This window comes from Anopheles gambiae, chromosome 3 (assembly GCF_943734735.2).
Source record: "Anopheles gambiae chromosome 3, idAnoGambNW_F1_1, whole genome shotgun sequence".
Taxonomy (NCBI): Eukaryota; Metazoa; Arthropoda; class Insecta; order Diptera; family Culicidae; genus Anopheles; species Anopheles gambiae.
The window spans coordinates 2,140,752-2,167,165 of NC_064602.1; the positions used below are offsets into that span (position 1 = coordinate 2,140,752).

The 26,414-nt window shown below is 44.5% G+C and overlaps 1 protein-coding gene across 2 annotated transcripts in view; it reads right to left on the minus strand.

The window, feature by feature from the left end:
- The window catches only part of LOC1278102 (uncharacterized), a 64,597-nt gene that overhangs the window by 24,089 nt on the left and 14,094 nt on the right, over positions 1 to 26,414 (minus strand). For both annotated transcript variants that reach the window (XM_061660360.1, XM_061660361.1), the window contains exons 2-10: positions 20,782 to 22,036; positions 18,095 to 18,244; positions 16,673 to 16,915; positions 11,169 to 12,240; positions 8,947 to 9,175; positions 8,675 to 8,771; positions 4,739 to 4,871; positions 4,344 to 4,564; positions 617 to 878 (exon numbers count right to left, since the gene is read on the minus strand). In XM_061660360.1, the coding sequence (XP_061516344.1) occupies positions 617 to 878; positions 4,344 to 4,564; positions 4,739 to 4,871; positions 8,675 to 8,771; positions 8,947 to 9,175; positions 11,169 to 12,240; positions 16,673 to 16,915; positions 18,095 to 18,244; positions 20,782 to 21,831 (3,457 nt within the window). In that variant the 5' untranslated portion in view covers positions 21,832 to 22,036. The remainder of the gene's footprint in view (positions 1 to 616; positions 879 to 4,343; positions 4,565 to 4,738; positions 4,872 to 8,674; positions 8,772 to 8,946; positions 9,176 to 11,168; positions 12,241 to 16,672; positions 16,916 to 18,094; positions 18,245 to 20,781; positions 22,037 to 26,414) is intronic.

Below are 26,414 nucleotides of genomic sequence, written 5' to 3' on the forward strand. Positions count from 1 at the left end.
AATCTAGATTAATTACAGGGCCAAACAGATCCTTTGTATGGGCACTAGACCCACAATCCGGCTTAACCGTTTACACCAGGATTCGCTGCAAATCCGATCCTACACACGCCGTTGATCTGTATCATTCCGTGTTTCGATTTCCATAAAGGACTCGTTTCTATTTGCTTCCGGTTTGAAGCGCATCCGGGCGTTACAGCTTGCAAACGTGTTTTGAAAGGCGCGAGTAATGAAAAGACCGCTTCCCTTTCATGTGGTTCGCTTATGCGGCGCCGCTCTACCCTGTTTGTTCCAGCCCTGCCCCGGAAGTATTCGAGCCTGTCGATTGATGATATCGCACCCACTTGCGGTATGTGTGAAAATGTGCGCTAGGAAGTGCACTGGGTCACTGAAGTCGGGAAGCACTCTCATACAAATCATGTGCAACACGCGCCGCAACGGTGTTGGACGGTTGCATCAATCTACCACAACCAAACGCCATCAGCCGTGACAGTGAAGGATGATGGCTCGGCATGGGTTGGCATACCAAACCGCTGCCGATAGGGTGAATGTGCATGCAAATAGGATGAAAAAAGTGGAACGAAAAAAGAAAGGAACGAAATGAACAATTTCCACTTACCCACTGCATCCTGCACCGAGGCGTTATCGCTGCACCGCAGGAACTTGTTGTAAAAGTTTACCATCACCAGGCCGCGATTTTTCGTCACCAGCTCGAGCACCTCGTCCTGCACGTTCCGGCTCGAGTTGCACAGTGCGTGAGCGGACGAGTGGGAAAAGATGACCGGTGCCTGCGAGGTCGCCAGTACATCCTTCATCGTACCGACGGACGACTTCGATAGGTCCACTATCATGCCGAGGCGGTTCATTTCGCGAACGATCGTCTGTCCATAGTTACGCCGGCGGAAGAGATGATCCATGTTTCGATGCGGTGTGGTAGATTGGATTGTGCAAAACAGGTCGTTAAGATGATGGTGAAACATGAAAAAAAAATACAGAAATTGGAACATCATGAAACGAGAGAAAGAGATATACAGGAGTAGAGTGAAAAAGTTATCAGCCATAAATTGGAATACAAATGGGAATTTATCCCGAAATGGACAGCGCGCTCGCGAACCAGCTGCCCTCTGCCTGCGATGAACCCACCGAGACAAACTAAACTAGTTTGAAATTGAAATATGAAAAAGAGCGGATTTCCGGTACACAAAAAAACAAGCCTCACTGTCCTGGAATACATGGGTGAAAGCCAATGCAAACACGCGCGCGCGCGCGCTTCCTCCAACGGGTCAACGGATGATGACGAACTACGTGTTCGTCCTGTGTTTGATATGACGTTATCATTGCGACAGGGAACTTCTAACAACTTGTTCCAGTGCCATATGCCGGGCCAAATTCGGTATCCAATTCGGTGTCCTACAACGGACACACATGTGTGTAGGTTTCCGCCAAAAAAAAAAAAGAGTTACGAATCGTGTGGAGCATAACTCATTTTTATTTCCTGCTCTAGTGCACAAAAAAGAAGATGCAGCATTATACGAAACACACTGACATGCAACGAACTAACAGCATTGTGACAAAATCTTAATTGGAAAAATTTTGAACATCTCTCTCTTGCGCTAAACTTTTGGACTCTGTGCGCGGACTCATTGAACGTCGTACACTGGCCAGGAGATGCGCTGGCTATACGATATTCAATGAAAGTTGTTCATGAAGTGTGTCGTGCATCAACAGAACCGTGTGAATTCAAATAATTTCCTGAACTTACACTGTTAAAAAATAGATACTTTTCAAATTGTACACAAAACCGGGGATCAAAAGCTGTGACCTGCATCCGCTATTGTAGATAGAGCTGTTGAATCCAACCCATCCCGGTCAAAAACGAATCTTGCTTCAAAGTTTTGAATCTAATATTACAAGCACCAGCTGTCGATGGTATGATGGTGTACACACACTCGGGGTAGCTCCGATAAGGGAACTAACTAACTGGCCGGCTGGCTGGCAATACACTGATTGTCCTGCATGAGTCGAGCACTGGTTGGCACTATGCTGGCATTGGGCAAGTGAGGTTCACTGGGCTGAAGAACAAAGAAGCGATTCCACTGTAATAGGAACAGCTGGTTCGTTTTATTGTAACGGCCGGCCGGTGGTGGTGGCCGTGTGTGCTTGTGTTGCAGAAACCGATATAGCAGTTATTTTGGACGGGACTTTTTGTAGCATTCGTACCCGGTACACGGCGTGTCGAAGACCAATTCGGTTTTTCCAACCGTATGTTCAACAATTGTTTCACGGTGATAGTGCTTTGGCAGTCGCTATCGCTCTCGTAAGGTTGGTTGCGCGAGCAAAAAAGCATGAAGCCATGAGGATTGAAGAGAAAATTGAAAACATTACAATTTTCATTATTTCTTTCCGGTGGTATATACGGCCAGTGATCCTTTGCCATTAGATGGTGCAGATTTTTGGATAAAAACTATGACAAATGGTTCCATTACTATATATTGTTATTGAAATTTGCAATAAATATATAATGGAGACTCTTTGCATCTATTTGTATAATTGTATAATTGTAATAAAAGTCAACAACTCAATTTTATCGTTCAAAACAACGACAATCATTGTTCGCTAACCATTAGATGCTTGAGGTCGTTATTGTCCCAGAATCATAACCGAAAGCGTACAGAAATTCATTTGCTCATTGCCGTGCCTGAAGTGGTCCCCAGAGACATACACACACCCGCAGTTTGCAATGGAACGAGCTGGCTCTTCAGCAACCGAAAACGCGGCCAAACCAACCCGAGCACAGCTCACGGAAAGCTCATGGAGTGGTGAAGGAGCAGTGCAATGAATAAATTTTCATCATTTTCCAGTCGCAGCCCCAAAGCGAATTAGTGTGAATTGGGGAGAGGGGAAATGCGTCTGATTGTGTTTGTGTGTTTCGTTATGATTAACGGATCGCTTTGTGCACTTCCGCCCGGAAGCGAGTGTTTAGTATAATGATGCCCGCTCGCTGTCAATTGTAGCAATACGGTCCGGGGCAGGGTGATGGTGCATCGTCGTCCTATGCCCGTGTCAATGGTGTGTCTGATGAAGTTAAATTGCATTAAGAAAGTTTGTCTATCATGCTGCGCAATATGCAGCGCCGAGTCTGAACTGATGCCCCAGTTAGGTTGGTTTTGTTAATGTGCCTAGTTCTACAGCTAGTTTCCATAAGTTGAGTACATTTTATGGCAATTATTCATATTCCCTATTCTTTTAGTGGCTTGCAGTTAGGAATGAAGCAGAATGAATAAAATGCGCTGCCACTTTATGAGATGCAGATTCGATTACCTTTCTCGGAGGTTATTACAATTTAATCGATTTCGGTGCCAATTAGAAGCAGCTCCACCGCATCAGCAGCAGCAGTGGCATAGGAAAGCTGGAATTAATTGGACTCCGACTCGTTTGCGAGCCAATCAACGACCCTGTCGCCAAGGTTTTGCCTTCGGTTCGAGTTCCGGGGTCGGGGAATGACGAAAGATAATTAATTGGCCGATCGGCGTTGATTTGCCCGCCGAGCCAAATGGTGGTAATTTGATCTTGTTTATTCAGTTCTTGATGACGTATGCTTACAATAACAATGTAACAATGAAATTGTCTTATCTGCTGCTTTGTGCTAAAGATAACTTGCAACGTATTGTTTTCAAAATTACTGAGATTTTGCTAGAAAAATTGGTGCTTTTAACGATGCTGATGGAAATGGATATTTAATCTACCTTTCTAACGATATGGCTGGCCTCATTATAGGGCAAAGAATCCTTTTGAGCAAATACCAATCTCCCATAAGCACGGACCTTTAGAAAGTGCATAAGTGAATTTAGCTTCCAATTCCAAGGTTTGGCCCAACCGATGGAACCACAATGACTCCCTGCTGCTGCTGCTGCTGCTGATACTGCGTTCGATGCGACTGGCCATCCTTTCGCAATTTTGGAAAATGCGGGTGTTTAACTCTTCGATGGTCACACAAGCGACCACATCACATGCAGCAGTCGCCAGAAGGACGTCGCAACCCATCCATTCCGGCCAACCGTGAGTAATCTCTTAATTATCTTTTATGGTCCCCGTGGAGCGCTTGGACTGTAATTATGGCATAACGATTGAAGGTGTGCAGCAGATTAGAAAGAAGCTCGGTCGCGTGTAGGTCCGATTCATCGGGGAGCATTATATTTTGCAGCGGTTCAAAGAGTTGGCGTGAAAATTAAATTCTATTTGCAAGGACCTATGGTCTGGGGCAGCTTGTGGCTCTCTGTACGATAGGAATGGGAAGGGATCGATTTTAGGGAAAAAGTGGTAATAATGCAAAAATAGACAATTACCTTGCCGTAAGCCGTTAGTCCACCGTGTCGGATGTCATACTTCGGTGCATCCGCATTGCTCGAGTCGGCCCACGGGGTGTGGCAGGTGGAGGTGAGCGTCATGTACCGTACGCCGAGGGCGTAGTAGATGCGCAGCACACCGAGCGAACCGCCGAGCGAGTGGCCACCCTCCACACCGATTAATGAACACATTTGACGGTTTTTGTGCGCCTGTATGATATCTACATGGAATGGTCGAATCGGAACGAAACGAAAGAGGTGATACCAGCAGCTAATTAATGTCAACTTCGGTAACGGGACGATGTAAATCTTGGAATGTTGGAAATTGGAGTCCCATCTCGCTAATGGGTTTGTATGGATGATTAAGGCAAGGCACCTTTCAGCCCATTACTTACCGAACGTGGATGCACAGGATGTCAGATGAGGAGAGTAGCGTTCTGTCAGTCTTTTAATTACATCGATCTGTTCTAGCGTGATTTGGACTGCATCCTTGTGCTGTGCTTCGCAGGGCACGTACGCTGCCCAAAACTGTAACGAAACGTAAAGTTAAATAATGAAATGCATTACAAATCTTCTGCGTATGTAATTATTGAGAGTGCACCTTATAATCCCTTCTTTGACTGGATGGTTACATTAACTCGGATAACAACCCACAAGGACATGCATTAGCACAGTGTGTTTAGGTAAATATAATCTAGATCCATTACAATTAGCGGCAACAAAGGATCCGCGAGACGTCCTTCAATCGCGAAGGATCAAGACTGTGGTTTCGTTCGCTTTTGAAATCAGGCTTATGCTTTCAATCGAGCAAATGAGGAGTGTAAATGGATTACAATGATCCAGCCCGTTCGCCAAACATCTACTCTTATCAAATCCTATCTATTATCCAACTCTCAATTGAAATTCCTTGTTTGTGTTGGGTAAGTGTAGCGTGTGCTTAGCTATTATTTCTTTAATGCAAAGCAAAACCCGCAACCATTCCGACGAATCTCGTTAATTTACTTCAACCATCTCCAAGTGCTGGTAGACGATGACGGTGTATCTAAAAATCCCAAATCTGCAACCGTCTGCACGTAAATTCGTGACTTCGAACGTACATTAAAGCGGTGCGCAAGCAAGTGACCTTGTGTTGGGGGCTTGGTTGGAGCACCTCCGTGCCTCACATTAATAGGGACCCCACATTAAGGCAGGTCGGTCGAGCACAGCTATCTGCCATCTCATTCCCTTATGGCGAAGGTGGTGTATTCCTGTGTATCCAATTAATTGAATGCGATCCCGGTTTGCGTACAGTGCACGTAGCACGTTGGCGCCATTTCAGGGTGTAGTGAAAATTAATATATCCTCCAGCTCCCACGTTTCCGCGTCCTCTAGCTCTCTCTCTCTCTCTCTCTCTCTCTCTCTCTCTCTCTCTCTCTCTCTCTCTCTCTCCTTCTCTCTCTGTGGCAAGAAGCGAGTAGATTTAAAAAGTCATCATGCGCCTTGTTTACCGGGAAAAAAACCCCCGACCCGGGTAAGGCGGTTACGCCACCGTCGCGAAAGCGTGGCGAGTAAGGACAAGCTTGATAAAATTGCTTCCCATCAACCGTGGTGCGCTCCGGGAACTTCCGGTTCATCGGACGGGCTCGGTTAGCCGAGCTTGTGTTGTGTTGTTCGGTGGGTAAGGTAATTTTAACTACCTTTAAAAACCCGGCACCCAACCCCAAGCATGGTCGATGGAGCGTATTTTGAGCGCATTGCTTTTCAAAGCTCGCCGATTGTCCTTTTTTTTTTGTTTCTTTCAACGCCTACAATACATTCTTTCAAGCTATTCAAGCCAACTTTTCTGTGTTGCTGGAAGGTGGAATGGTAGCTACTACGCGCGATCGATAAGCCTCGCCAGCGTAAAAAGCGAGCGAGATCGAGATTAATTTACATTATTTTTCAATCAAAGGTTCGTCGCTGTGAAGAACGAAACCAAAAAACAAAAAAAATATTGTTTGGTGAGATTGTGTTCACACAACAATCGTCCTGTTTGACGCAAAAACAACGTTCGTGCGTATGTACGTTAATGGTGTTCACTTTTTCTTCCACGCTCGTCAGGCTTGTGGTGTGTGTATGGAGGGGTAAGATAAATGGTGTACTCTAAAGAAACAATACCAAGGCGAATGTGGAAAGAGTAATGTGGGCAAATGTTGTCGATATTGAATGTTGTAAAAAGGAAACATCTGAAGGTCGTATCCATTTCGTATCCCCTAGCTATACACCAGATTCTTTGGATGGAGAGAAACACAGACCCCGACGAGACACAAGACGAGTGGCGTGGCTCAAGCAATGAACGACAGGAAGGTTTGATTTAAAAAGATACCATCTAATCGGTGTCAGAAGAAACAAATTGATTGGTTTGGGAGGAACTTAACGCATTGTCATTGAAATTTATAGCTGCTGAAACTGTTGCCGCCTTCAAATTCAATTCATTACATTCGTATTTAATATGAAAATTGTTCGGAATCATAAAAATAGCATTTGATAGTATCTTTTAATGAAGCGTTAACAGAGAAAGGGATCAGTAAATTAGCCGAGAACGGAGTTTTATGTCCTTATTTCAATTATAAATGATCGCATCAGCTATAACCTATTCCGACCGTTGATCGGGGTGCGTCACCTTCAGCAGCATCATGATTGAAATGGTTTGCAAGTAAAAGCTCCAACCCAACCGATTGCGTTATCCCAATGTTAGCGGGATAAAATTTAATGGTTCTTAAAATATATTAATAACCCCAAAAAGTCGCTCTCCGCCCCGGTGTATGATCGCCATGAAAATGTTTCGGGAAAAGTCGTAACCGGAAGCACCTTGACGCAGGTTCGGGTCACCGTAGATCCGCCTGCGTACCCCGGGATAAAGATAAAGTTTGCGCTGAACCGAACCAGACTTGATGTGAGTGTGATGATTTCGGATCGGGCAAATAACAAAAGCCAAAGCGGTCAAAAGTTAAACCGATGACGGCTAATAGAACGTTCTTCGTGGGGAGAGGGCGGACTGTTCTTTGTTCAGCGTCCAGTAGAACGAAAACTGATTGCTTCGAAGGCTATGAAACGCGCAAATAGGTGATTTTGACTGACACGGGAGGAGGTCTTACGGAGGACATAAATTCGTTGTTCGACTGCGACATTAAAACCGTTTGATTAGAGACGCGATAGCACACGGTTTGCTGCGCAGGTTGTTCCGATCAGTCCGAAGCACCCGGCGAACGCTTGCTTTTATGAGCTATAATTTGCTAAATAACCCACATGATGGCACGCTACTGTGGCGAGTATTAGTATACAGCGTTTACTGCCCGGCCACGGTCTTGCGAGCGCTTTTGTGCGAGATATACATTGTGCCGTACGATTACAATAGCCCTAATGAAGTTTGAAAGAATTTCATTTCGATGATAAAAAAGAGCCGTAGCTTTTATGCCAAAGCGATAAAGTGTGAGCTCCCGGCGATAAGTGTAAGTCTTTCGGTAAAGAATGTACCGCACTGCTGCGTGGGTTCTATTTCTTGCAGGATCGGTTGCAGGAACGCGCAGGTAAGGAACAGTGTCTATTTGTACCCAGTGGGTCATAGAAAGTCGATAAAATTAAACGTAAGAGCTACTCTACGCTACCGCAGAAACCTTACAAACGACGATGTACTTAACCAGAACAAATACGGTAGCAAACTAACTAATAACAAGTTCGGAATGGGTTTTCGCGTTTTTGCGTAGCGCACTTTCTACCAACTTGTACGACTCGTTCTGCCACTCGTTGGCAAATTGAAGAGAAAATTCAATTCTCCGATGGCGGAAAGCTGTGTTCCGTGTTAACGTGTGCTTTACGCCGGTACCAGCTGTTTGTTTTTCTTTCCCGTTTAGCAGAAGAAACGGTACTTCATCCGTCACTCGATGCAACAATGTAGTCGAGGAGGACGACGGGAAAGGCTCAAAAGGGGCGAAATAAAAACCAGGAGCAGGAACCGATTTGCACGAACGAGCGAGAGCGAGAAGAAAAAAACTCAAACTCCTCGAGAAGGATCGCGTTTTGAGTACCTTTTCCACTTGTGAACCGCTTGAAGGGTCATCGGAAAAAGTTGCGGTTTCGGGCTGATTGAATGAAAAGTTTTTTGGCGAAAGAAGCGAACGAAGGGCGGCGGCGGGGCTGACTGCACGGAAACAGCACGAATAGCGTGGTTGATTAAAAATCAGGATCGCAGAGGAAAAAGTATGAAGCAACAAAACAAAAAAAATGGGGGAAATAGCGTATTTCCGATAAGCGACCGAACTGTATTTAAGATCGAAAGAAGAGATGCATTGGGAAGAGCAGAGAGAACTTACCTGAGCAGAAATTCGACCACGCTTAAGCCGTTGCAAATCCGTATGACTCCAGGCACTCTTCGACCAGGGCAGTATCGTCTTGAGATCATCGTCGAATCTGTCGGGAGTGGAAGCCGGAAACGTAGCGAGAGTGACATTAAATCAAGATATGACCACGTAGGAACATGGCCGAACCGCCACAGAGTTGAACTAAATTGAAAAAGTTACTAATTGGACACACTCTGTGACGGGCCGTGGTGGTGACACACGAGGCAGAGAAAGTTTATACTTACCGAAAATCGTTTAGCTGATTGTGAAGGAATTTCCGTATGTTCCACGGTAGATCGTTGTGACCATCGATTAAAGGCACTGTGTCGAGCAGCTGGGTAGCGACCTGCATCCGCTCCTCGAGGGGCGCACCGGACGAAACCTTGAGCGCGAGTGGGACGGCTACTCCGGCTGCTCCGGCAATCAGAAGTATGGAGGTCACCGCTAGCCACTGTCTCGAAGGAAGATCCCACTCTGGAAGCGGATGGACGGGCGAATGGTGCAAATGGTGTTTGATTAGTTTCTCTATTCTAACAATAACACTAGAGTGGAAAGATTACTTTTATGAATAAGAAAAAGTGGAACATGGCCATTGGAAATCCCTCGCAAGACATGATTGATGACGCTGTTTGTTAAGACGCTGTGTGTTGAGACGCTGTCCAGGAGGTTATTTAACGTGACTCTAACCAAGATTGTCGTTATTTTTTCTTGGGATTAAAGACATACAACTTCATGAAAGGGAGGTATATCAGATGCAGCTGTGATACATAGTAAAACATGACATGATCCTCGTTTGCATATCATCCCCATCGTGCTTAATGCACAAATTGACGTTGGTGGAACGTAGTAAGTGGATTCTCAGTATCACGATTCATGCCTCCAAACGATGCACTGTGTTTACTTGCACTAAAAATACATTGTCACTTAACGAAATGCAATTAAATCATTTTATCCCGTTTGTTTGCAGGGGAATTTCTTCCTTTGGGTGTAAGAAAGAAGCACATTTCCCAGGGTGTGGGCACTTTGCTCTGTTAAAATGCGCTGTTTTTGTTTGTTCGAGGAATTATCGTTTGTTCCAAGCTTACGATCTGGGGACTGGCAGGGAACCCATTACGCGCAAGAAGGAAGCGCACTAAAGGCAAGATAAAATGCAATCGCCTCGTCTCTGGTGGTACCATGCTGTGCGACGGTCATGTCGTGCTGTCATCGCCCATTTCTGGCCAGTGAGATGGAGCGAGTCGCTAGCTTCCTTCTGCACCATCACACCACTGCTGATTAGCATTTATTTGTTGCACAAAGTGTTCTAACTTCAAGGATACAGTGAAGTGGTGATGTCCAAGGGAAAACTTTGAAGAGGCAGAGAGTGCTGAAGAGTGTGGAGTGCTTGGAAACTAAATTGCAACGATGTTAATTTGCGTCCTTTTGACGTTCACGATCGCAACCATTCCAGCATCAGGCTTCGCTTCAACTTAATCTTACACACTTTTTGCCAACTCAGGACGAGTGCCGTTTATCCGTTCAGACTTTGGGTTTGTTTTTGTAGGATTGTGTTGGACAAGTGCTCCCGGTCTGGTGGACTTTACTGAAACATTCTCAACCATTCCAGGGTTATTCCAGGCAACAGATTTACCCAATCTCTGGACCCTTGGACCTCGGAATGTGTAGTACATTCATTAGCAGTACACAAAGGTACGGGAGTGCGTTTGTTCAACTTCCTGCTTTTCGGTAGAGCTCATTGACGGAGATAAATGTTAAACATCGTCGTCCCTCGCCGCTCGTGAATTCCATCCGATATGGAACAACACCCAGTGGGGTACCGTCACAGGAAGTGTGCGAGGTTATGTTGTGTTATTTTCACGTAGAGAGTGGCCTGTGTTTGTCTTCTCTGCATGATGAATAATTTATTAGAAATTTAAATTTGCTCCACACTCCCACAAACACCTCATTCGTCGCTGCTTTCGACGAACCTTATTGTGGTTGGGGGTTGGCGCCTTAGATTGCAAAGCCATTATAGTTATGCTCGGTTGGAGCACGACCAAAACATTGGTGCGTTGGTGTGAATCACGGTGCAAAGCTGGCGAAATAGTTGAGCACAGCAACTATTGAAATGCAAACGCAAAGTTGTTGATTTCGAAACGTTCGTTAGTGGTGGAGCGTTAGGTTTACCGGATATTAATGATGGTCTAACCTCAAACCCCAAATCATTCCGGCGGCGGGAATGGCGTCCGGGAGACCGCAACCTACATACCGTGGTTGGAAATAGTTTAACAACGTAATCTTTCGAGGATCATTTGGGTACTAGGGTATTTTCTGTTTGTAAGGCACTTGTGATTTTTGGTAGAAATTTGGGAATTTGGGAGCTTAAGTCCGAAAATATGGCGAACGTTCTGAGCTAACAACGTGATTGAATTCTGAGTAGCATTAACTTAACTTCCAAAGACAACTCTCCAACCAACCTCATACTTACTTGATGATCCGGAACCGGTACTGCTCGAACCTCGACTCGGACACTGGCGATGTTTCCACGGATGCGGCTGCTGTTTGTTGGGCGTTCCGTTAAGGCTGCAGGACGAAGGAAACCCATCACCACCACCCATCACCCCTCCCATCACGCCGCCAGGAATGATGGTCGTCCCGGGCGGAGGGTCCAGCGCCGAACCAAAGTACTGCGAGGGATTAAAGTTGAAGTTGCTGATCGAGTTGGAGAAGTGATGGTTGTGCGATGCGATGAGGTTGCTTTTGGTCGAGCCCGAGTACTGGTTGATGTTGCAGGAACTTGCATGGTGACCGACACCGCCTCCCGCCAGCCCGGAAAAGTGTCCCGCCAGTGGTAAATCTCCATTCGCTCCGATTGTGTTGTACTTCGCGGGAAGATTCAGCGCATCGTAGTTGGTAATGTAGCCAGCGGGGACCGCGTCCGGATGGTGATGGTGCTGATGGTAGAGATACATCTGCCCCGCTGCATCCAGCCCAGCGTCCTTCAGTGGCACATCCGCACCGGTCTCCCCATTCCGGTAGTAGTAGTGGTGATGCAGATAATTATCATCGAAATAGTAAGGCGGATATGGCTTCGTGCCGGTCGGGTCAGTTCCATTCGGAAGCGGTGGTGCGACCGTTCCGTTACCGTTCATCAGGTCCACCATCATAACGGGAAGTGGGTCGTTCAGCTTCGACTTGCCATCGGCGGGCATGGGCAATGAGCCGGAAGTTGTTTTACCGTTTGTCGACGATTTGGCGGATTTCAATGTTGACTTTAGTGTCCCACTCAACGAGCCGTTTGTGTTGGAGGCAAAGTTGAAGAGATCCGGCTGATTCATAGTTCCAATCAGTCCGTCCACTTCACGACCGTACACGTCGACGTTGGCGGGTGGTATGGCGGGCTGGGCGGTCGGGTCGTACATTGGCTGCTGGTATGCGTGTGTCGGTTCCGGTCCGGATGCAACAGGTTGCTGCACCACACAGCCGAATCCGTAGGAAGGGCGTCGGTTGAGTAGTGGCGGTGGTGGAGGTGGTATCATGTCTTCACTGTACGAGTCGTCCTGCAATAGAGCAGAGAGAGAGAGAGAATGATCGAGCTTTCATATGATGTTGCTGAACAAACACAACAAATTCTTTGCATAACTGATATTGGATTGTGAACATGAACGATGGAGTGGTTGGAATAGAGCTAGAGTGTACGGAGCATCGTTTATGTAGAATCGTTTGATTTTCCGCTGTGAGTTCCAAGCAGGTCCACTACTATTCGTCTCTCTTATAATGAGTTTATTATAGACGTGGAATTTCTCGTTTTCCATTATACAAAATACAACGGAAACGCATTTAGGATGCAGGTTATTAGTGCAATGTATTTCTGCCTTCTAAAATAAGGACATAGAACAATTCCTTAATCACGTAATAAATGACTTCGGAAGTGAAGGGAACTCATTTTTCTCGTTAATCCCTTCTGCAACAGTCACCTTCCCAGCCAGCTTCCCAGCGTGTCGTTGCAGCTGTTGATGCAAAGCTTCTCGAAACAGAGGATGACAAACTGGGGCACATTTAACGCATCTGTATCGCATCTTCCACCGAGTTCGAGCACTGCACCCTGCACCGAAACCACGATTCCCAAAGACCGGAGATGCAACTAATGGTAATGTCGTCCCGGTCGTAAGGAAAAACCGCAAAACAGACCGGAAAAGCACAACAACAGCATGGATCACGCTGCCTCTCGGTGCCTTTGCAATGGCAGCAGAGAAATGATCTGACTACGCCAGATGGAGCGGATATTTATGACGCTGGGCCGTAATGGAAATGAAGAGAATAAATGCCTTTCCGTGCAAGGGGAAATGAAACGGTACGAACCTGGTAGGCCGAACCATGTTCCATATTCCACCGGCTCTTTCCAGCTCTTGTAATGGTTTGTCTTTTTCGCGGTTCTTTTTTCCGGTCCTGTTCCTGCCCCTCTGTACCACCATTTCCACCATTTCCATGAACCAAAAGCATGCGCTTGTCTCGTTCGTCATTTTTCACGTCCGTAGTGCTTTTTCCTGTGTTTTAATTTCCTCGCTTTTCGAGTTGCTTCCGTTGTTTTTAGGCGAAATGGATGGTTAACAAGCTTTTCTATTTGCATGTGTTTTTTTCTTCGTACTGTAGAACTTTTTAGCTCGCTTTTGGCTTTGTTTAAAGATAAAATTTGCGTCTGATTGCTGACGAAGAAAAATGGCAAATCTCTCGTAGAAAGGATAATGAAGAAGCAAAAAGTCGAGAATTTGGTAAGCTAGAAAATTAAAATATGGCCCAAAAAAGAGGCGAAAATCGCTACTAAAAGGACAGCAAAAGATCATCAATTGGCTTGGGCACTAGGAAAACCAGAATACCCAGCTTTGTTGCTTCATCACGTCTATGGTTGGAATTAATTTTCCTCCTTTGGTCTTTTCAGTTTCACTTTCGTTGTTATTAATAAGCTTAGAAAGGCTGCTCAGCAATGAAGTTTATTTACAACGCTTTCATCAATCTGCTCAAACGAACCGATCAATTATTCTAATGAAGCACTGCTTTCATCCTGTTTGCTGTGTCTGCATAGGAATGAAACATGATTATCACTGCTTTTCCCTTGCGAAGTCATATTTTGCTTGGGTATTTGCGTGTTTTTATAGAATATACTGATTAAAGCAACGAATAACTTGTTCACCTTCTTTTGTTTCGTTCAGTCTTTCAGCTTGGCTTGGCAATTTCAATCTACCGGTTCCCCAAGGTCACGTTTCAAGTACATCCGGTCAGTGCTAAACCCATTTTAGTACAGCTGTTCGAAACGAGACCAGTCTTTTGTATCGATAAAATTGAAGAAACTTATAGTCCCGTGTTCTGGAACCGTTTTCTTGAGCTCTGTTTTTATTTCGAACGGACAAAAGTGTGCACGGATCACAAATTGTGATTGCAAAGCCGTAACAATTGTGTTTGTTTTGTGTTGTTATTCACCCTCCTGGGGTGTTGTTTTATGTTCCCTTCCCCGCTGGTAATGTTTTGTAGCTTGGTGTGAGTGCATTTTATGATATTCAATAAAAATCGCATGAAACAAATATTAACCTCCAGCCAGCCGGGGTGAGATGATGAACATGGCAAGTCGAGAAATTCGGTCGAGAAGAGCAATTGTGTATGATAGGAAGGAAGGCTGGTGAGGTGTGGTATGGCCGCTGAAATCATTCTCCACACACCGGAAGGACGTTCATTACTCAGAATGGGGTGTTGGTGATGTGAAATAATCAGCCGTGGGCTAGGTCTAGGAAATCGAATGCACAACACAATGAAGTTGGATCATTGTCGACGGTCCTGAACAAGCATCGTTGTGGTTTTAGCTTAGCAATTTCAAGAGTGAAGGTAGTCCGTCTTATGAGTAGCTTGTTTTTCGGAGAAATTAATGCACATGAGTTGATGAGTTTGGTTAGGCTTGGAATCAAACATCGGAGGAAATTATCATTCTAGGAAATGGACTACCGTAAGCAATTTTAAAGTCGCTGCTGAAAATGTTTCAATTGCGCCCTATCAGAAATGCTTCTCAGACGATTTAAACAATTTTATACGAGAATCACATACAAAAAGTGTTTAAAACTCGCATGAAAGAATCTCCTTTACTATGTTCTATGACCACACATCCCCGGGAAAGATTGAAAAGTATGTGTTACCTTTTCGATTAAAAACAGTGAAAGGACATTAAAAATTCCATTAACGGCGACAAAGCAGCTCCCATTGCTGCGAGATATTATTCAAAAGCATTTAAATGGAATGCAAAAGGGCACATACAAAACGGGCTGCAGATTTTTTGCATCCCAGACGGTGTAGTGTGTGCTCTTTGCACTATCATGTTCACAGTTTCTTATCTTTATCTCTTGTGTGCATGTTTGACCTGATTGCATGATGCATTTTGGGGTGAAAGTTGAGCAAACCATTGAAATGAAGAACCACAGACACGTCCGTTGGCTGTTAGTTCGCAGCCATACCTGTTTTTGTTTGTTCGGTGCTTAAATACGTGGAAGAGTGAAACCTCAACACAGAACTAAACATAATCTACATTGATTAAAAAACTTTCTAAGCGATGCTGGTAAAGCCCATGATGGATGAGCCAAGCTCCAAACATTTCAAAAAAAAACTGTTTATTTGGGAAATAGATAATTTATTATCAGCCAACAAAGACAAGGGAAAGCAGATAAAACCTATTCCCCTACTATGGCTACCTTTACCTAAAATCAATAAATCTAGACTGTCCCAAAATGCCTCGAAATCCCCCAAAATTCCCATACTCTCCCTTTTGGACGGGACACTCGGAGAATGGAAACAATTCGACCGATAATATCGGAATGCAACAACTACGGCCAGCTGGGGCGTGAAAATGGAGTGCCAATTTGCAAACGGAATTCCCTCCCTCATCATGCCGAAAACTTCGAGAATCCTCTCACAACCCTGTCTCACCGCTTACCATAGGTAAGTGTTCCTCAATTGAATCCTTCTTAGTCTTGGAACTCCAACTCCAATAAACCTTTCCTCCACAAATCGCTCTTCTGTGCTTAGCATGCTCTCGGATCTTGGAGCAAAACAAGAATTTGCAATTTCCTTCCCTCTGTACGCTGTTCATGGGCCAAAGAAGAAGAAGAAGAAGAAGTACGCTGTTCATGGGAGAAACACGGGACATTCCATAAATAATACTCCGAAACCATGGCCGCAAAATGGTATGGTCAATAAATTTTGCCTATGCCGGGATGGAGCTCACCGGGATTCCTTGGGTTTTGCAATCGAACGGACGGACGATGGTCTGAAGTCGGTCGGATAAGCTGTCCAATAATTTATGACCGGAAGTAGCCATCGACGACATTCACTCATGACAGGGACGGAGAACGAGAGAACCGTTCGAGGTTTTGATCGCGGGACCTAAAAAAGGGAAAGTGGATGGCTTTTTCGGATCTTTTTCGCTTTCCAAAGCGATAAAGTTTTGTTTTGTCGTTTTGCGTTCGCTTTTCCAGATAAATAACTCGTCCCGTGTCAGTCCACACAGCTCTACTTCCTGCTTACATGTGAATCTAGATTTAGAAGATCAACACTCTGCGCTCTCTTCACCAGTTAGTGCACGGGGTAAGTGTTTATGTTTTTACTTTTTCCGACTGGGTTTGACAGCTGTCACCTTTGCCGGAAGCGCAGAAAAATGGATCCATGGAATGGAGAATATATTCATCGTACATCAAATTCCCAAAAAAGCCTCGTGCTCTGAATAGAATTCCAATATCTGCGAAGGGATAGCATTCTTATCAGTCTTTTCTTCATTTCCGGAGTGATATAAATGCCTTTAGGAAATGAGGAACGAACATTTGACGGCGGTTATGTGGGCCTTTTATGTGTGGTTTCGTACGAAAGAGGCTTCAGCAACACGAAATGTAGCCCCACTCGTCATGGACACATCAAACGAAGGCCCAAACGCGGCATGTAGATGATATGCAAGCTTACCTCCGTATAATTATCACCCCGAGAGTACGATCCATGCTGGCAGTCGAATGTGAGTACGTTGGCGGCCACCTTACACGCATTTCCGCTGACTTTTCCGGCCGGCCCAGTGGGAGCAGCCGGTGGAGGAGGCGTTGGAGTGGGAGTCGAAACGGAAGAGGTCGGTACGGATGCACCCGTAATGCTCGAGTGTCGTTGCATCGCTGCGGGTGCTACACTCAAGTCGCCGGTTGATGTGGTGAGATGCTGTGAAGTGAGTTGATAACAGGAGGAATTGATGCATTAATGGTAGTTTTGCACAATTTTCACGCTATGAGAAAACTTTGGTCGGTGTATTTCGGAAGTGTAGGTCGTCGGAGTCACGTTTGTCGGAAGCTGTGGCCATGATGTTGGTATTGTAGAGTTGGAGTATAACTTAAACATCAGTTAAACAGTGGCTTTCGGCGTGATGTTGTCGGAGGATGTGGTTGCAAACGGCAGAAATGTCGAAAATGATACGCATCACACGCGACTAGACTGTTGCCAGTGTGGGAAAGGTCGTTTATGTTAGCCGCAAAACGTCAATGCTAATGGAACTCAAAACAGTATGGGAAAGGGAGCGGGAAAAAGCAGGCTTCAACCGTTTCAGTTAAACAGCCAAAATGGAGGAACCCCAAAAAGGGAGATACATCAGCGTGGCAGGCAGTGCCCGGGTTAAGTGAGATACTGGTTGAGTTTTCATTAGCAAATTAGTTTTCTCAAGCGCCTTTTCGTCATGCCCTGGAAGCCGTTGTTGAAGAGCGCCCTGTTGGTCCTATCGTTTGTTGTTTCGATGCTGCTGGCAGGGAGAAAGCTAATTGTTTCTGTCATTGTGGAAATTTGAAGCCGCTCTGGAAACGGTTGAATGTGGGCCGTTTAGCTTCGGGTCTGTTGAATTCAAAGCAAGTCTCCAGTCACTTGAGCGCTGCTTAGACCTGTTGTAGATAGGGTCTTGCAATTCTTGGAACCATGAGTCGGTGGATGTAGAGAAGCGTTTAATGGTCTTGTCTTTTCCTGTTCGATTCATGCTAATACAGCATCTTATAGGAGGTAGAATTTGTTGTTACAGTACACCAAACGGCCTGGAGCCAGTATCATACATTATGCTTTTATCTATTCGTACGTCGAACGATGCCTTTAAACCGCCCATTTTAGAAGCGAATTGTTCGTGACAGGTACGTGAGTGTAATGTAAGCGTCTTCAAAGTGATGCAAAATAGCTAACGGCAGTACTCTTCCAAAGTCTTTTACTGTGCTAACACAGAACTCGTCTAAGGGGAGAGACATCAAGAACAGTGATAACTCCACCCTCCGAAGATCAATTCAAACCTACCACCGACCAAACCTCCAAAATCGCATGGAAATAAAATCTCAGTCGAAACGAAACCATAAACGAATAAACACTTACCAACTTTCCCATGGAGCCGAACTTCTTCTGACGGTCCTTTTCCAGTCGCAGCAGAATCTGTGCGTTCTGCTCGCACGTGTAGGTGTGTTGGCGAGGATTTCTCCTGTCCAGGCTGTACTGATATAATGGCCTTAATGGATTCGGTATTATCTGTAAATATTTGATTCGGAGAAAAACGAAACAGAACGACATAAGCAAGGGATGCTGCGGCGTGGAGCCAGAGAAATGGCTAATAACAACAAGACTATTGAAGATAGAATGAAATCGGAGACGAGAAAAAGATTGGCCTGAAAATAGTCCGATCGAAGCGATAAAATTGCCAGAGTACTGTGAAGTTACTAGGCATTCAATGTGAAGGCTGCTCTCGAACTGTGAAAGTGTAGAGTAACACCGGAATCAGTGTCGAATGCCTTCATTCAGTAGAAAGCCAACCAAACTTTGCCATCGTGTCCGGCAAACGCATCAAGCTGAGGGCTAATTGGGATGAAACTGCCAGCAAAAGTAAGGGAATGATAGATTAGCAGACCATATTAGTGACACTTTCACACGTCCACACATCCTGCTTGGGACGAACCACTCAGGCCGTGATCGGAAGAGCCCTGTCAGCTATTTCGTCCAGAGTGCCAAGACCACAAGCCTACATCATGAGACCGAACGGGCTGTAGATATGTATTTGAAGTGAATAGCACCATTACGTACGGTTATTGGTCAATTTGTGTAATTGTGAGCTTTATTTCGTACATTTGGAGGTGATGTAGTGTGGTGAAGGATCGGTAATATAGAAACAGAAAGGTTTTAGATGATTCGAAAAGAAATGAAAGAGAGATGCAGAGAAGCATGCTGGAGAGAAGGCAGAAATTTGCCTTGCCTTAAACCAATGTAGTCATTTGATACGATCGATTGAGTAATGCAAATGGTCTTTAGAGTGAGTTGAAGTACCAAATGGGCATTGATGAAAGGTTTGCAATCGTTAAATGGGAATGTGAGAAGGCCAATTTGCTTTACAAAATCAATACAAAACATTCCTGAGGTTGTGAAGTGAGCCAGAATTAACCTCAAATGAAATATGTAATTAGCTGTATTCATTGGGGCAGTTAAGGGCTGTTCAACAAAATGGCTTGAACCCATCCGTTAACCTTCACTGTGTAGATGATTCCTTAAAGCAACACTTGAACTTACGGATATCCTTGAACTAACTCAGGAAAGTAATTGCTTCTAATCAATGGTTAGGTTCTAAATTTAGCTCCCGAGGCGCGAAAGTTTCTACCTCTAAGAATGAGTGTGAGCTTAAAGCACTTTCATCATGTAAACCAAAGCTTTTAACAGCAACTTCTACCCGCACCACTTGACCGGAGAGAAGTTCCCATTAAAGGTCATCGTCCTTTTTAGGCAATTTTCATCCCAGCAGACTTGGTGATGTAAAACCATCAGTCCAATCGACGTCCTTGAGAAAGCAATAACGACACCCCGCCTCTCAACCAGAGTGAAAGATGAATTTTCAATTTGAATCTCAGGCGATAAGCGGAAATGTTTAATCTGGCTTATTCTATTTCGTATCGTTCCCAAAGCTTGGATTTGTGAGGTTTCTCTGGTAATGGGGCCGAAAACTTGAAGTTACGTTTTGCCGACGTTATACGATTCCATTTTCATTTCTCTCCTGCTTATCTTCATCGCAGGACAAAAAACATTCCATCTTACCGTGTCCTTGTTCTTTCCTCCAACGTATATCAACAGCTTCCGAGTCGCTCGGTAATATTGACGTAATATTTCGCCCACGGTAGCTTCTTATTCTTATGGTCTACGGCGCTTCTTGTACGGAAGTATGATGATAACGTGATTAAGAAAATTAATTACAAACTCCCATTCCACCGGCCCGACGACGTCTGCTGACGGCAAAAGAAGTCATCAGGTCAGCTGCAATGACTGGGCTTCCGTTTGCCGTCGGCTCTACTATCGTTGGCCGTGTGGAGGGCGGTCTTGTTGGCGGTCAGTATCGAAGTGTCAAGACGTTGGTCGTTCCGTTATATAAATGATATTGACCCAACGGAAGCGATTATCGACTAAAAATAGAGGAATCCGTGGAATTACTTTCGTGCAGATGGATGGAGTCTTCCTGCGATTAAGGAGATTAGAAAACGAGTCAGCGACAGGGATTTCTTTTCCCCTGTTGAAAGACACATTAATTTTTATAGCCTCGGGAGCGTTATGCGTTTATGAGATCGTGAAAGATTAAACAAGTGATTCCAGGGAATGGCTCAATGGAAGTTTGTTTTAATCTACGAACTTCTCAATGAACTGACGTTGTTCTAATGACTATGCTGGAGCATTTTTAAAGGAAGTTTCAAGCATAATCTGAGTTATTGAAAATAAAATCATAAATCACGGCATCTCTTTGGCATCCTGCATCCTTTATGAAGAGAGAGAAATATAATAGCCACTGTAATACCACTCCAGCTGGTTATTTTTCATGTTTCGACCTTCAACTTCAACTTGTTATCGAGTAAAAAAACGTATATCAAAGCGAACGTCAATGATTAACAAACCATATCGGTCATTTCATTCTCTTCCACCCCAATGCCCCATTCTATTCCATCGATGTTTGAAAATGGATGAAAGCAAAAGAGCGAAACAGGAACGAAAGGAAGCTGCAGATGAGAAGGAAATTCCTGTAATAATGACTCACTTACCTCCGTTTCCGCGTCGCAGCTGCAGAGTGACAGCGTGCTTAATCCACCCGGACCTCGTTTGAGGCTGTTCCGGCTACCGACCGGGTCCTGATGGTTGGTGCTGCTGTTGGCATTTTTCAATATCGAACCTCCACCGCCAGCGCGTGTCAATGTGGCAGTTGCGGCGACCGTGGCAGAGATGGGGTAGATGGTCTGAGCCAGCTGGACATTGGGATGTTGCTGCTGCTGCTGCTGCTGCTGATGGTGTTGATGGTGATGCACACGATAGTGTGTGTGATGCTTGTGGCGATGGTGCTGCTGCTGCTGCTGATGATGCTGCGGTTGCTGGGGATGCTGGTAGTCCGACTGAGACGAGGAGCAGGTTGAGTAGCTATCGTTGTCATGGTGCGGCTGTTGTTGCTGTGCTGGAAGTTGTCGCGAGTACTCTCGCAGCTTTTGCTGGTGAAGCAGGACCTGCGATTTTATCGTTTGGTCGGTGTTATTTACATTTAAATTGGATTTGCCGCCGTAGCTGTTGCGTAGTGTGTGGAAGCGTTTAAAATCGTCACTGAGCGATGCTTCCGTTTTGACGACGGTGGGTGTTAAATTTGTCCCCGGAGGTCGACCACTGCTGGCCGCTGTGTCCAGTGGGTGTGATGTTTGCTCCGCCGGACCATGCGATGTGGATTGCGAGGTGCTGCTGCTGGATGTTTTCGACCAGCTCTTGGCTAGACTGGAACCGGCGCCGGATCTCGTAGCGGTCGTTCCGGTCTGTTGTTGCTGTTGCTGATGATGATGATGGCTGAAGCTGCCACCAGTTCGATCCGCTCCGTACTCCACGGGGCCACCATTAGAGGTTCGTTCAAGGGTGCTTGTGTTTGATTTTTTCAATCGCTGATGATGACTATTGTTACGTTTCAGGGAACCCCCGGTATGGCTGGCTGCACGGCCATGTTCGGTAGTGTTCGAGCCTGTCGAGAGCTGTCCCGGTGGGGATTGCACTGATTGCGGATCGATCTTTCCGTTGTGTTTGTGCAGATAGCTCTGTTTGCTGCGATTAGTGTCTGTCATTTTGTGATGTCCTACTTCGGAACGGTGTTTGAAGGAACGCGCAGTTCAATGCAATTGGAGAATGGCCGTTTCGCTGGACCAACACTTTACTTGAAACGTTTTACGTTTCCAACCATTATTTCCTATCAAATATCAATTGGCACTGCCAAGCACAAGAATGCGAGGAGGACATCTCTCCATTGCACCGAACACGTTCAGATCATTGCTATTTGAGAACAAAACAAAGACTTGCAATTAATGCTGCGAAAAGGTAAACTATACCTGCATTGATAACATCAAATGGTCTTCAATAAATTGTGGAATCAAATAATCTTTGGTTCCTATCACTCTCTCCACTACCCCAAAGCATATCGATAACCGCAAAGCTGACAGTCCATGTGAGAAAGTGATAGGATGAATGTTGCCCTTTTGAAGCCAACCTTCACAGTATGAAAAGTTCGAAGCACGAAGGTCGAATGAAAAGAAGCAAAAAGCGATGGAAAACCCCTTTCGGTGGTCGGTTGTTTGTCGCTAGTAGGAAAATGTGGAGCAAGTTACTAACGAGGTAATGTCCTTCCACTAGATGTATCTTTGGCAACGGATTAGCTTCCAGCTGCATCGGATTGGCCAGGGTTACTGTGGCTACGGAAAAGGTTCAAAATATCCCAAACATCGTTAAAAGCGAACCGAAGAACTATTCCTTGTAGAAAGACCCTTTTCGGTGGAATGAAGCTACCTTCAGCAATGTGCACTGACTTGTGAATATTTTACGTTACGCTCACAGGAAGAATTGCATGGAAATTGTGGTCTTTTTGGTTGGGAAAAACACATACTTATTTGGGACTCGTGTTCGTTTGATTTCTGCCAGTTCCTGCTTATTCGTTTCGCTTACGGTGTATGATCCTTATTTGCAACTTTATTTCAATTATCCTTTAACCCCACGTTCACCTGTGTGGTGTTTATGGATGCTTTCAGTACTTCTCCTTTGCCACAAGGTATCCCGAGCAAAAAGGAGCTCTTATTTTAGTATCCATGGTGAGGTTGAGTGTCGTTCGTTCATGCCCTTATCATGTGGTTCTTCTTTTAGTGCAACTGTGCCGGGAAAGCTTGATTCGCTTTTTCAGGATTCGTGAGAAAGGACTATTTTCTGTTGGAATGTTCTTTGCATTTTGTTGCAGTCTTCGCAGAAGGTCTCGTGTGTTGTTACTTGAATTTGAACATGAATTCATCTTGGTATGTTTCGAGAACCACCTCGTTTACCATTGATTTCCCTGAGGCTCGCTGGAAAGTCGCCAGATGTATTGTGAAACCTGTAAAAAATGGAAAAAACGGAATGATTTATTGTACAAAAGCTTAAAGATCGATTTGGTGTTGGTGATGTGTGCATAATAGTGTTTGTCTGGAAATGGATGGTTAGTGTACGATCGAAGGATATGCGTCAGTTTGCTTAGAACGAGGCGCATGTAATATATTTACTTAGGACAATCTGTTTGCTCGCGCTACAATGCATAAGACTGCGAATTATGCCAACATTAATCGAAAGGTTGAACATACTACCCATGTTTATCAAAATAATATATTGAATGCTATTTCACGAATATTGCATGAAATGTAAAAGGATTATTTTTAGCAAAAACTAGCTTGTGTAATGGAACAAGTAATTATAATCCTGCGAAGAGGTACTGAAAATTCCCATGATTGCAGATACTACCACAACGAGATAGTTCCACGGAGTTGTCATTTGTGGTGTATCTTTTTCCATGAAAATCCGCTCCATGGGCTATTATTACCATGATGTTATCGTTTTCCACCCTCTCCCTTGCTCCGTGATAGCTTGTGGTTGATATGTTCATTAAGCTTGTACAACAATCATAGACATGATGCTGGAATGTGTTTGTGGTTGACGGCCGTGAAAAGGTAAATTGAGCCGTGTACGCAATGGTTAATTGTAAAATAATACATACGATGGTGGTGATGTTAAATGGGGCTTTGTGATTTCCTGTCCAGCATCGGGATGTGTAAAAAAGCGTCCCAATCATAGCTGTTGTAATTGCTTTCGTGTTTAATGGTCATAAATCTGTTTCGTCTCGGCTCATCAAAAGAGCTCCACAATTAATGGGAGTTGCTGTGCGTCATGGGAGGAAATTGATATGTACAATCATTGTGATTTATTGCTGTTGGTATGTTTGTTACTTAACCGGTAATAAAACATGGCAACAAACACATCATCTGCAATACGTTTAATATTATCAATAATCTAATCGTTTTTTTGGGATTTTACAAAATTGATATAAAGCTTGAAATTGTTTTAAACTTTGATCATAGTTTAGAGAGGAAAATATGTTCCCAGCTCGTTCATCAAACCCAAAAGATGTTTATCATTCATTTTAACAACTGATTGGCTAATTAAGCTTGAAAGACAAATATTGACCTTCGAGGAATATGTTGAAAGTGACCAAGCGTCTCGTTGTGTTTGTTTTGTGTTGCTGTTGTCTTTGGAATCATTCTTCCGCTTGATGCTCATCAATGACGTAGTTGTTCGTCTAATCATGATTCCAAACATTTGGCCCAAATTCGGTGAAATGATTTATCCTATTAAGGCTGTTACCGAATCAAGCGAACAAATATCGTCGTTCAAGCGAGCGTCGAAGGAACGTACACGAACGCACCAATACGAACCAGATGGGAGCAATGAACAGCAAGGAAATACTAGGTGAGGAAACCACGATAATGTATTTATGTTGCTGATGCTTACGATGTTGCTGAAGCCGTGCCAAGGATCATCGGCAACGGAAAACGCTGCTAAGCGCTCGGCTGATGGGCAACGGGCTAACGAACGAGCATACACACTTGAGATCCGCTTGAAGCTAATAGAGGTAGCTATGGTGCTGCGGTGCTTAAAGCTCGTGGCAATGATGTAGCTGTGAGCTTGTTTCGCTTCTCTCGTGCGTTTCCCAGCTCTTCGCTCCTTGTTGATCCCGCTCAAGTGCTATTTTTGTGCCATTTTTCCTGAGCAAGAGGACGGCTTGCGGGTGTGTTGGTTTGCCTATACATGTTCTCATCATTGGCCATGTGATTAACGCTGAGTTTTGTAGCTTGATAGCGATCCAACAACAAGCAACAATGAGGGGCGAATTCACTCATGCGTCCTTTATAGGGAGAGTCCTTTCGGTGGTGTGAGTTTCGCCAATTAATGGAAGAGTATAATTTTACCAATAAATGTTATCATTGGGTGAGTTCATTAGTTCGAACAAGTGAAACGAAAAGTGTTGGTGAAACGTTTGGGAAGTCTACGTGAGGATATCTTAGTAAGGTTTGTTAATTCCTGGATTCGGTGGACGAAGGATCCGCTTGGTGTCTGGTAATTCGATAAAAGGAGTTACCATGAATTTGTATTGAGTTTTGGAATAATTTCATCAGTTTATTACGGTTAACAATAACAATGTAGTCTTTGACTAATCCAGTACTACGTACAAATGATTGTATATGATAAACCAGACCGATTCTGAGCAGATCAAACGAATTTCAGTTGCTTGTTCCTGCTTTAATTTAAATCCCACCAATATCCGCTATCATGTTCGATAATTTGATTTATCTATCTGGATTTCCTCAGGATACCTAGGCCTTCGATGCAATTTTCACGTTCAACACCGATACTTCAGATCTCATCGTAATTTCCACTCGCTCGGGCCACCAGTAACAACAACTTCCGACTTACATAAGCCTCGCGCAATCACGAATTCCGATAAAACGGGGCTAAATCAATAGCGTTTGGCTTCCATTATTCGGTGGGGCATGTTAAGTATTGCGGACGTGCCTCGAATCGAGCAGCACGTTTGACTTTTCGGGGGAGTTTAACGAATTTATTCATCGTACAGTGTACTTCCCGCGCTCGGCGTGACTGGCGGGCTTTGTGCTTTGTTGGCGTAAAAGGATCAAATGGGATGAAACACGGAAAAACGTTCGCGATCGGGAAACAAATCACTTTTGCCCGCAGGGGTAAGCTTAGTGGAAGGTGGATATGAATATATGTGTGTGTGTGGTGGATACCTGAATTTCCATCCCCATCAAATCACAGGCGGTTGGAGCAAGATTAATCTTTCGAACGAATACAAACGGATCGTTCTGTTAAATGGTCAATACTTTTCTGTTGATGGCCCGTGACGAAGTGAAAGACCGAAATTGGTGCTAAGATGTGTTTATTAAGGGGCTGTAATGTGTTGTTTCGCGCTCATGCGGTGCTAACAAACCTCAGTCATGCAGGCAAATTGTAATCAAAAGTTATTTATTTCCTCAATTTGTAACAGTTGACCTGCGATGGTTTGTTCATAACTTTATAGCTTTATGGCATAAGGATGAATCTTGTAAGCATATGGAATTTACAGAAAAACACTAATAGATCAAAGATAATCCATCGAAGGATTCCAATACGCTTTTGTTTTCAATCGATTGAATCTCAAATACCGAATCTCTTACGCCACCACGAAAAGCCTAATCGATTGGCAATCGACCAACGTCTGATCCGACCGTTCTTCTTTTTGTGTGTCGAGTAATTAAATCCCTTGAAGGATTAGAAAGTGCCGCATCATCACTGGCTTATCTGG